The following is a 12,618-nucleotide window of genomic DNA, read 5'->3' on the forward strand; positions in this document are numbered from 1 at the left end:
GCTCCATGTGGGGATCCAGTTTCCTTGTCTGTGCAGCTGCACACGACCGCTCTAGCCCCGCCCATTGCACTTCTGGTCGCCATCTTGGGACCGTCTACGCGGGCCAATTTCTCTGCAGCGATGGCTGGGGCAGGAGCATCTGCGGGTAGCTTTGAGGCGCTGGGGCATCAGGTCCCTGCGGTCTGCATCAATCAGGTAGGTGGAGCCACAGGGGGGAGCGGGGTGTCCGGGGGGCCCTTCACTCGTAGGGGAAGTGCTATGAGCAAGGGGAAGGTAACTAAAAAAGGCGTACATAAGCCTAAAAAGAACAGTAAGAAGGGTCATACTGCAATTAAGGGGCCATTAGGGCTTTTTGGGTCACCAGTGCATGTGGGGTCAGTTAGGAGAGTGGGGCATATGGATCTTTTGGCAAGTCTGAGGAAAAGATTGATATCTAGGTATAATTTAAGGGGGTATACTACAGGGACTATGATGTTCAGGGGTACGGCTGGGGAGTTCTCAGGGCAGCTTGTTTCTCCCTGCGTTGCTCCTACTTTTCCTTTTGTGTTACAGGTTCCCAGCACTGCAGAAGGGGCGCAGGATGGTGAAGTAGATGCTGGCAGGGCATCAAAAGGCAGACCAACGGCTGGAGAGCAGGTTATGGTGGGTGCATCCGTATCCTCGCAGACCGGGACGGCAGCAGCCGGAGTGGTATCGGCACCTGGAAGCGGTGAGCTTGCACTTACACAGCACACTAGCAGGGTTCTGCGGGAAAGGGCTCACACGCCTATGAAACTCGGGGCAATCTTCTGAGCACTTAGGGATTACCTGGATAGGGAGATGGCAGAATTTTTGCAGGCAGGTTTAGCTTATGGTTTTAGAATACCAGTTAGAAAATTAGTTTGTCCCCCATTTGCGGTTCGCAATTTAAAATCAGCGTACCAGTTTCCGGAAGCCTTGCAAGAAAAGATAGATAAGGAGGTTAGATTAGGTAGAATGGCGAGCCCCTTTTTTGTCCCCTCGCTTGAGAATTTAGTGGTGTCCCCATTGGGCATTGTGCCCAAGAAGGAACCGGGGAAGTTCAGACTCATTCAGCATCTGTCACACCCGAAAGGGAATTCGGTGAACGATGCGCTTGATGAGGCTGACACGTCAGTGGCCTATAAATCATTTGAATCGGCATTAGCTATTGTACAGAGTTTAGGGGTGGAGGCAGAGATGGCTAAAGTAGACTTCAAATCTGCATTTCAGCATTTACCAATACATCCAGATAGTTTTCATTTGATGGGTTGCAGGGCTGGGGGATGGTACTATGTGGACCGCTGCCTGCTGATGGGATGTGCCATCTCTTGTGCATATTTCGAACGTTTTAGTTAATTTCTTCATTGGGCAGTGGTACGCAGGTCTGGCCTCGGTCAGGTGGCTCATTATCTGGATGACTTTCTGTTCTTAGGGGCTGCAGGGTCTGGCGAATGTGCTTACCTCTTAGGGACGATGCAGTCTCTGATGGCAGAGTTTGGGGTTCCTTTAGCTAGTGAGAAAACGGAGGGTCCAGCTACATGTCTTGTTTTCCTGGGCATCGAGGTGGATACAGTGGCTAAGGAGTGTAGACTTCCGCTGGAGAAAATTCGGGCTGCCACTGTGTCCATTTCGGTTTTCCTGGAGACAGGTCATGCTACCTTAAGAGAGTTTCAATCATTGTTGGGTACACTAAATTTTGCTACTAGAGTCATGCCTATTGGTAAGATATATAACCGTAGGATGGAGGCCGCTACAAGGGGTTTAACCAACCCGGGGGCACGTATCATGTTATCTAAGGCAATCATTGCTGATTTGCGGATATGGTTGTGCTTTTTGAAAGACTTTAATGGGGTTAGGATCTGGAGTGCTTCACCGGTTTCCAGTAGAGAGTTACACCTGTACACGGACGCTGCGGGTAGTGCAGGTTTTGGGGCATATTTTGATGGCATGTGGTGTTCTTCACCTTGGCCGCAGGGTTGGAGCAGCGCAGGTTTAGTTAGGAATTTGACCCTCTTGGAGTTATTCCCTATCTTAGTTGCTGTTGAGCTATGGTGGGAAAAGTTACAGAATAGAGCGGTAAGTTTTTGGTGCGACAATCAAAGCGTGGTTTATGCCAGTAATGGGCTTTCCGCTACTTCTCCACCTGTGGCGAATGTTCTAAGGCAGTTCGTGCTTAGATGTTTGAGGCATAACATTGTGTTTAGCACTAGACATGTCCCAGGGGTTCAGAATGAGATCGCTGATGCTCTTTGTCGGTTTAAGTGGGATAAGTTTAGGGAGCTAGCACCAAAGACAGAGGTCTGGGGTAACGGGTGTCCAACATATCTCTGGCAGGTGGTGAGTTCTGGGGAACTGCGCAAAGGCTGTTGAAGGGTTCTTAGCAGGCATACAGTGTAGCTTGGGTGAATGGGGTAACCTTTTAAAGCTCTTTGATTCTACTTGGAGTACACCTTTTGTGCAGTTGTGATTACTTGGTTGGGTTCCCTAGAAATGGCAGGTTATCCAATGGGGCTATAGGAGGTAAGGCAGCGGCAGTGGCATTTTTTCTCTAAACTGGGGAGTGCGTAGGTTAGGGGGTAAGAGGACAAATCTGAGGGAGCCAATTACTAGGGTTCGTCTAGTGCAGTTTATAGGGCAGCTAGGGCTGGTATGTGACTCCAGTTTCGAAGTTTTGTTATTTTCACTAGCATTTTCTTTGACGTACTTTGCAGCCCTGAGGATTAGTGAATTAGTAGCGCGATCCAAAACTTCTCTGGGTACGGGTTTATTGAAAGGACCTTATTGTTTGTTGGTGTTTTTTCAGGTCAGGACACGGGATGCAGAAGAATTTGGATGGTTGACCACTCATATATACATTGGGCGGCCATTCGGGCAGCATCCCAGACAGGAGGTCAGCAGTTAGGTTTACTGGCTGACAAAGTGTCAATTAGGTGGTTGGGTAGGAGGGGCGTGTTGTTGTCACATCTGCCCGAGCTGGTTGCTGAAGCTAGAAGGAGATGGGGCAGGCCTCATGTTATTCTCCTAAAGGGTTTCCGAGTGTAGAGGAAACTAAGAGTGAAGAGGAAGCTAAATAGGGATGTCAGTAAGGAGGTGCTGGCTTCAGGGGGGAAGGTAGTTATGCATGACAGTATTCATATTGATCATGTTGGATTGTTCAGGAAGGATCAGGTGCATTTGTCTGATAGAGGGACTGGTTTGTTCTTGGGAAATATTAGGCAGGTCCTGGCTTCAGGTTATGTTTAGTGGGGCAAGAGTACCTTGTCCTCTTTTTGGTGGCGGAAAGGGGTGTGGCATAAAATTCCAATTGGCCGGTAGCATCATAGAAGGAAAGCACAGCGGGTGTTCAGGACCCTAGTCACGAGGGGCTAGGGATAGGTCGGCTCGCTGGTCGATCTTCCTTGGGCAGAGACATAGGCGGAATGAGGGCGTCCTCATTCCCAGGGAGGCCACACCCCTTAGAGGGTTAAATAGGACAAGATCATCTTGCCAGCTGGGTAGCTATGCAGTATTAAAGTTATTTATTTACTTATTTAATAAAGCAACCCCTCCCCCCGTTGGGGAGGTGTTTTTTTCTCCCAACCCTGAGTGTTGTGTCTTTATTGCATATATGTAAGTTTGGTATTGTGTAGGGTTGGTATTATGTTGACTGAATTTAGCTAAAAAATGTAAACCCTTACGCCTAGATTTAGAGTTTTGTCAGTAAAAACCTGCGTAGCTAAAGCAGCCTTTTTCCAAGCGCACCCTTTAAACAACGCTGGTATTTAGAGTTGTCTGAGTGGCTGCGTTAGGCTCAGAAAAGGGTGCGTTGAGCATAATTTAACGCTACTTCAACCCTCAATACCAGCGTTGCTTACGGTAGCGGTAAGCTGGCAAAACGTGCTCGTGCACGATATCCCCATAGGAATAACTCAGCCCCATTGTTTCCTATGGGGAAACAGTTTCTAAGTCTGCACCTAACACCCTAACATGAACCCAGAGTCTAAACACCCCTAATCTTACACTTATTAACCCCTAATCTGCCGCCTCCGCTATCGCTGACACATGCATTTTATTATTAACCCCTAATCTGCCGATCCGGACACCGCCGCAACCTACATTATCCCTATGAACCCCTAATCTGCTGCCCCTAACATCGCCGACACCTATTTTATATGTATTACCCCCTAATCTGCCCCCCCTCAACGTCGCTGCTACCTAACTACACTTATTAACCCCTAATCTGCCGACCAGACCTCGCCGCCACTATAAAAAAAAGGAATAAACCCCTAAACCGCCGCACTCCCGCCTCGCAAACACTAGAATAAATTGTATTAACCCCTAATCTGCCCTCCCTAACATCGCCGCCACCGACCTACAATTATTAACCCCTAATCTCCAGCCCGCAACGTCACCGCTACTATAATAAAGTTATTAACCCATAAACCTAACTCTAACCCTAACACCCCCCTAAGTTAAATATAATTTTAATTAAACTAAATAATATTCCTAAAATTAAATAAATTATTCCTATTTAAAACTAAATACTTACCTATAAAATAAACCCTAATATAGCTACAATATAACTAATAGTTACATTGTAGCTATTTTAGGATTTATATTTATTTTACAGGCAACTTTGTATTTATTTTAACTAGGTACAATAGCTATTAAATAGTTAATAACTAGTTAAAATAAGTTAAAATAAGTACAAAATTACCTGTAAAATAAATCCTAACCTAAGTTACAAATACACCTAACACTACACTATCATTAAATTAATTAAATAAATAACCTACAATTAGCTAAACTAAAATACAATTAAATAAACTATTCTATAATACAAAAACAAACACTTAATTTAAAAAAAAATAAAAAAATTACACAAAGTTTAAACTAATTACACCTAATCTAAGCCCCCTAATAAAATAAAAAATCCCCCCAAAATAAAAAAATGCTATTCTAAATTACTAAATCAATCAGCTCTTTTACCAGCCCTTAAAAGGGCTTTTTGCGGGGCATTTCCCCAAAGTAATCAGCTCTTTTACCTGAAAATAAAAATACAATACCCCCCCAACATTCCAACCCACCACCCACATACCCCTACTCTATTCTAACCCACCCAAACCCCCCTTAAAAAAACCTATTGCTAACCCCCTGAAGATCATCCTACCTTAAGTCGTCTTCACCCAGCCGAACCGAATTCTTCATCCAAGGTGCGCAGAGGAGGTCCTTCATCCGGTAGAAGTCTTCATCCAAGCGGGGCAAGAAGAGGTCCTCCATCCGGTAGAAGTCTTCATCCAGGTGGCGTCTTCAATCTTCATCCATCCGGAGCGGAGCCATCTTCAAAGGAGCCGACGTGGAGCCATCCTCTTCAACCGACGACTTCCAGACGAATGAAGGTTCCTTTAAGGGACGTCATCCAAGATGGCGTCCCTTCAATTCCGATTGGGTGATAGGATTCTATCAGCCAATCGAAATTAAGGTAGGAAAAATCTGATTGGCTGATGCAATCAGCCAATCAGATAGAAGTTCAATCCGATTGGCTGATTCAATCAGCCAATCGTATTGAGCTCGCATTCTATTGGCTGATTGGAACAGGTGAGTATTTAGTTTTAAATAGGAATAATTTATTTAATTTTAGGAATATTATTTAGTTTAATTAAAATTATATTTAACTTAGGGGGGTGTTAGGTGTCGGCGATGTTAGGGGCAGCAGATTAGGGGTTCATAGGGATAATGTAGGTGGCGGCGGTGTCCGGTCGGCAGATTAGGGGTTAAATTTTTTTATTATAGTGGCGGCGATGTGGGGGGGCCTCGGTTTAGGGGTATATAGGTAGTTTTTGGGTGTTAGTGTACTTTGTAGCACAGTAGTTAAGAGCTTTATATTCCCGCGTTAGCCCATAAAGCTCTTAACTACTGACTTTTTTTGTCGGTAGGAGTCTTGTCGGTAGAGGCTCTACCGCTCACTTGTTCCAAGATTCCAAATACCAGCGTTAGGCAGATCCCATAGAAAAGATAGGATACGCAATTGACGTAAGGGGATCTGCGGTAGCCTGGAGTCGCGGTAAGGATGTGAGCATTAGACCCTTTCCTGCCTGACTCTAAATACCAGCGGGCGGTAAAAAGCAGCGTTAGGACCCCTTAACGCTGCTTTTGACGGCTAACGCCAAACTCTAAATCTACCTGCATGTGTTTTAAGTTGTAAAAGAAAGTGTTTTTAGTAACTACTTTATAATTTGTCAATTTCCTAGGTAAAATTTGTAAATTATCTTGTTCCAGCAGGTAGACTTGGGTGGCATCAACAAACAAATGATGTTGAAACCATTGGCACTTTATTAAAGGGACAGTCTACACCAGAATTTTCATTGTTTAAAAAGATAGATAATGCCATTATGACCCATTCCCCAGTTTTTCATAACCAACACTGTTATATTAATATACTTTTTACCTCTGTGATTAACTTGTATCTAAGCATCTTCTGACAGCCCCCTGATCACATGACATTTTATTTATTATCTATTGACTTGCATATTATCCAATTAGTGCAGTGTCTGCCACAAGCCACGGGCATGATCACAATGTTATCTATATGGCTCACATGAACTAGCACCCCCCTGTTGTGAAAACCAAATAAAAAAGCATGTAATAAGAGGCTGCCTTCAAGGACTATTATCATATGAGCCTACCTAGGTTTAGCTTTCAACTAAGAATACCAAGAGAACAAAGCACATTTGATAATAAAAGTAAATTGGCAACTTTTTTAAAATAACATGCCCTATCTGATTCATGAAAGTTTATTTTTGACTAGACTGTCCCTTTAACATAAGAATGTTAATATGTCACTGTCATTAGTACACTTTGGCCCTATCAGGGGCTGACACTCTAAACATGTTACTGGTATTACTAGAATGCAATCCAAGTAGTCCTTCCAATGGTATTGTGATTAGCAGACACTTCTAGCTCCGCTTATAGCAGGTGTCACTTTCTTTCAAAGATTTATACAACAAGGCTTCCTTTGTATCCCTATAGAACCAACACTTCAATAATTCTCACTTAGAGGAACCCCATCATTGATGACCCTGAATGCAATACAATTACAACACTTTTGGAACCTCCTAGATGACCCTCAACACGCAATGAGCCTCCACAAAACTCTTTGCAAAACCCTAAAATCAAATGTTCCTCTAAAATCGAAAAAAATAAATTCTATGAGCTAAAAACGCAAAAAAAAAATATATAAAACAGCCACTAGCTGCCTTACTATCATCTTGCCTAGCCATTGTGATAGGCTAGTTTTGCGTTCACAGCAAATTTATTTAATTTTAAAACAATTCTAATTGGCTACCAGAAAAGCCATTCTGGAATGAGGTGGGTTAGTATAATTTATCAGAAACCATCAAATCTGAGCTCTTCCACTATACTGTTTCGATAATAGCTGATCATCAATAGGGGCCAGTAGGTTTAATTGTCTTCAAGGGACACCTAAACCCAACTTTTTTCTTTCTTGATTCAGATGCATCATGCAATTTTAAGGAACTTTTTTATCTACTCCTATTATTATTTTTTCTTCGTTCTCTTGCTATCTTTATTTAAAATAGCAGGAATCTAAGCTAAGGAGCTGACCTATTTTTTGGTTCAGCACCTGGGTTGAGCTTGCTAATTGGTGGCTAAATGTACATACTAATCATCAAGCACTGTCCAGGGTTCTGAACCAAACATTGTCCGGTTTATTAGCTTAGATTCCTTCTTTTTCAAATAAAGATAGCAAGAGAACGATGCAAAATTGATAATAGGAGTAAATTAGAAAGTTGCTTAAAATTGAATGCTCTATTTGAATTACAAAAGAAAAAAATTGGGTTTAGTATCCCATTAATTTCCTTTATGCCATTTGAGTTTTGCTTAAATGACACATAATGACATTCTGAAGTGCCTATAAAAAAGGAAGACGCTAGACACAACTAAGATTTTAATCCACTCTCTCATCCTTTCCCGCATTGACTACTGCAATTCTGTCCACTCTGGTCTCCCCACCTGCCGCCTAGCTCCTTTACAATCCATAATGAATGCCTCTGCCAGGCTCATCTTCCTTACACGTCGCTCTTCATCTGCTGCGCCTCTCTGCCAATCCCTTCACAGGCTCCCTCTTGCCTCTAGGATCAAACACAAAATTCTCACTCTGACATACAAAGCCCTCAACTGCACTGCTCCCCCCTGTATCTCAGACCTTGTCTCCAGATACTCTCCCTCCCATCCCCTTCGCTCTGCTCATGACCACCTCCTCTCCTCCTCTCTTGTTACCTCATCACACTCCTGTTTACAGGACTTCTCCAGACTGGCTCCCATCTTGTGGAACTCTCTGCCTCGCTCCACAAGACTCTCCCCTAGTTTTGAAAGCTTCCAGCGCTCCCTAAAGACTCTACTGTTCAGGGATGCATACGACCTACGCTAACCTTACTTTATACCAGTTCCTCTCCTCCATCGCTATCCCCTGAAACCCCTTAGAATGTAAGCCTAAGAGTCCAGCTGTTTGTAGATCACCTTCTTAAGAGCTGACTACAACAGTGCAACTCTTGGCAGGTCCCTCTACCCTTGTGCAACTCTTGGCAGGGCCCTCTACCCTTTTGATCCATATAATTCATATAATTGTTTTGTTGTACTCCGCATTTATTTATAGCGCTGCAGAATCTGTTGGCGCTCTACAAATAACTAATAATAATAATAATAATGCTAAATAATAGCACCTCATTTTGAGCACCAGGGGATGAAAGTCACCGCAATCTAACATATACCAAGCAGATGATATGTAAGGGGTAACTTAGGTTATCTTCCTTTTGTTGCACATTATTATGAAGAAAGTCGTAGGTACTAATTACTTGCAGTTCACAATAAGCCAAGACATTTTTTGGAATTTGGCAGTGAGACAGTAATGACCTCTAAATTTTAGATCATATAAATCATGTCATATAATAAAAGAAATCATCAGAGTCTAGTAATCTTTAGATTAAAAAAAAATATATAAAAAAAGACAATGGAAGAGTCCTTAAATACCTAATACTTTTAGGAACCATCAAATTAAGGCAGCAATTTCCCAAACTGGCTTGGTTCACCATAGGAAGAAAAGGCGCTTAATGGTGTGGTAATCAACCAAACACAGGAACACAATAGGTATCTTCAAACTTAGTACTCATAAACAGGACTGCTGTGCAAGGTTCCCAGCTAGGGAACTTGTCTACCAAAGTTCTCGGCAAGCGGATGCTGTTTGTCAGGTGCTTACATTTATTATTGCACAAGCAATTGCTTGTGCAGGGTCACCGCTTGACCATACACTACCTGTCAATAACTCCGAATAAACAATTTTGGTTAATATATGACCACTGCCCCTTAACTTGCATTAAACTCAATCTAGCTCACTCCCGCTACCAGACGAGAGCGGGAGCGAGCTAGATTGAGTTTAGTGGAGTGGTCGGGCCGGCTGTGAATAGACAGTGTGCTGTGATGCGCTTCTGATAAAAACAGACCCGCTCAACAGAGCAAGGAGCGGCGTTCTGTTAAAGTCATTTTCTTAGGTAAATATCTATGCAGCCCTTTGTTTTATAAAGCTAATGTTAAGCTAATGTTATATAATTCTGCACTATGTGCAGAATTATATAACATTATTTGGTACGCTTACTGGCCCTTTAAGCAGGCTCACTCATGCTCCAAATCAACAGCAGCTACTTGATGGAGCCCTAAATGTGTAGTAATATAGTGTAACGTCTTTATTTGTGACTCTCATATCTTCCCTGAGGACAGTATTACTTTCTTTACCAATGTTATACTTTTCAAAATCTTATTCTCCACTACCTAAACACGGCTGATCGTATCAGTTATCTGTAAAAAATGAACCTGCATTATCTTTCCTATCAAACATATTTTTTTTTTCTTTTATTTGTTTTCTTGCATGTTATTGAGAAGTGCTGACATCACAGTTGTCCATCCAACTGCTGTGCACACAAAGGCAGGACGCCAAGTACATTACTGATTAAGGAGTTGCTGTATAAAAGAAACTCATAAACAAAACGGTTGTAGATGACTGAGAGCTGATCAGTATGGAGGTTCTTGGGGTATCAGCAGTATTGCTCATAGCATGTGTGGTTTTCTTTCTGCTAAACATACTACAGACTAGCAGGCTACAAGGCAAAGGGAAATTGCCCCCTGGACCCACACCATTGCCTATTTTAGGTAACATCCTGCAGATATGTGGCAAAGACGCCTTCAAATCTTTCTTTAAGGTGAGTTTTCAGTCTGGTGCATAATTCAAGAAAAGGTGAAAGTGTCTGAAGTTGTAAGAACTATTATTTAAAGGACATTAAACCAACGTTTTATTCTTTCATGATAAAGATAGAGAATACAATGTTAAACAACTTCCCAATTTACTTCTATCATCTAATTTGCTTCATTCTTTAGATATCCTCTGTTGAAGAAATAGCTATGCACATGGGTAAGCCAATCGCACAAGGCATTTATGTGCAGCCACCAATCAGCAGCTACTAAGCCTATCTAGATATGCTTTTAAGCAAAGGATTTCAAGATAATAAAGCAAATTAGATAATAGAAGTAAATTAGAAAATTGTTTAAAATTGAATGCTTTCTCTAAATCATAAAAGAAAAAAATGTGGGTTTCATGTCCCTTTAAGATGTATAGAATGTTAGATAGATGCTACAAACATTTGTTTATACTTTTTTTTTTAATATCTAATGAAATTATGACATTTTATATTGTGTATGAGGAAAGAAACATTTTGATGAAAGAGGGAAGAGGAACAATGTAGGAATAGAGCAATTTAAAAGAAACAATATGTAAAGAGACATTAAACTTATAGGGCTCGACGATTGAAAGCTCTCTGGGCTGGCGAGATTATTAAATTGCTCGCCAGTCCTTCTTTTTCCCTGGTGGAATGATCTAAAGCCATTTTTTACCCTGAAAACAGGGGGTCTCGCTAAGGGGCGTATACTGCATTTTCATTTGAAATGTGCACAACAAAATTCGTATTTTAAACATTATACAAAACAAATATTTGAACCATTCACACAAAAATAAGCAGGGGAAAATTATATTGTTAAGGTGCATCAAAAATCGTAACAAAATTCATCACCAAAAATCGTTAACAAACACGTAAAATTAGTATGTAATTTACACAGGAATAAATCAAATTAAATATTCACAGCGTAAATCATAATTGTAGTACATGACTGGATGTGCAAAAATTTGAATTTATAAATACAAAATGCAAAGCGTTGTCTGTATATGGCCGGGTTATAACACAGTATATTTAATAATTATTCTTTAAAATAAACCCCAATAAAAATACATATACCAAAACCATAAAATTAATATAAATTACTAAGTTTTTAACTAACTTTTTATTAGTTAATATTTATAAACACATTGAAATATATCTGTAGGAACCAAAATATTAGTCAAGCTATACAGCGTTTAAACTGTTGCAATACTCTTTTCAAAGCAAACCAAATTGTAACTTTTTAACTAGCCTTATTCACAATTGAATTTCATTCAATTAACACAATCGGCTAGATTTAGAGTTTTGCGGCCAAAGGGGTGCGTTAGCTTTTAAATAACGCTGGTATTTAGAGTTCTCTGAAGGGCTGCGTTAGGCTCCAAAAAGGGAACGTAGAGCATAATTTACCACCACTTCAACTCTCAATACCAGCGTTGCTTATGGTAGCGGTAAGCTGGCAAAACGTGCTCGTGCACGATTCCCCCATAGGAAACAATGGGGCAGTTTGAGCTGAAAAAAAACCTAACACCTGCAAAAAAGCAGCGTTCAGCCCCTAACGCAGCCCCATTGTTTCCTATGGGGAAACACTCTCTAAGTCTGCACCTAACACCCTAACATGTACCCCGAGTCTAAACACCCCTAACCTTACACTTATTAACCCTAATCTGCCGCCCCCGCTATCGCTGACCCCTTAATTTTATTATTAACCCCTAATCTGCCGCTCCGTACACCGCCGCAACCTACCTTATCCCTATGAACCCCTAATCTGCTGCCCCCAACGTCGCCGACACCTACATTATATTTATTAACCCCTAATCTGCTCCCCCAACGTCGCTGCTACCTTACCTACACTTATTAACCCCTAATCTTCCGACCGGACCTCGCCGCCACTATAATAAATGTATTAATCCCTAAACCGCCTCACTCCCGCCTCACAAACCCTGTAATAAATTTTATTAACCCCTAATCTGCCCTCACTAACATCGGCGACACCTAACTTCAAGTATTAACTCCTAATCTGCCGACCGGACCTCACCGCTACTCTAATAAATGTATTAACCCCTAAAGCTAGGTCTAACCCTAGCACCCCCCTAAATTAAATATAATTTTAATCTAACAAAATAAAATAATTCTTATTAAATAAATTAATCCTATTTAAAGCTAAATACTTACCTGTAAAATAAACCCTAATATAGCTACAATATAAAAAATAATTATATTGTAGCTATTTTAGGATTTATATTTATTTTACAGGCAACTTTGTATTTATTTTAACTAGGTGCAATAGCTATTAAATAGTTATTAAAGGGATATGAAACCCAAATTTTTTCTTTCATGATTTAGAAAGAGCATACAATTA

The 12,618-nt window shown here is 41.2% G+C and overlaps 1 protein-coding gene across 1 annotated transcript in view; it reads left to right on the top strand.

Moving 5' to 3' along the window:
* The first annotated feature begins 272 nt into the window (after positions 1–272).
* Positions 273–12,618, top strand: part of LOC128666898 (cytochrome P450 2C20) — a 105,520-nt gene continuing 93,174 nt past the window's right edge. Inside the window, exons 1-2 of the mRNA XM_053721709.1 lie at positions 273–709; positions 9,934–10,250. Coding sequence (XP_053577684.1) covers positions 10,068–10,250 — 183 coding nt within the window. The 5' untranslated portion in view covers positions 273–709; positions 9,934–10,067. The remainder of the gene's footprint in view (positions 710–9,933; positions 10,251–12,618) is intronic.

Source organism: Bombina bombina, chromosome 7, assembly GCF_027579735.1.
Source record: "Bombina bombina isolate aBomBom1 chromosome 7, aBomBom1.pri, whole genome shotgun sequence".
NCBI classification, from domain to species: domain Eukaryota; kingdom Metazoa; phylum Chordata; class Amphibia; order Anura; family Bombinatoridae; genus Bombina; species Bombina bombina.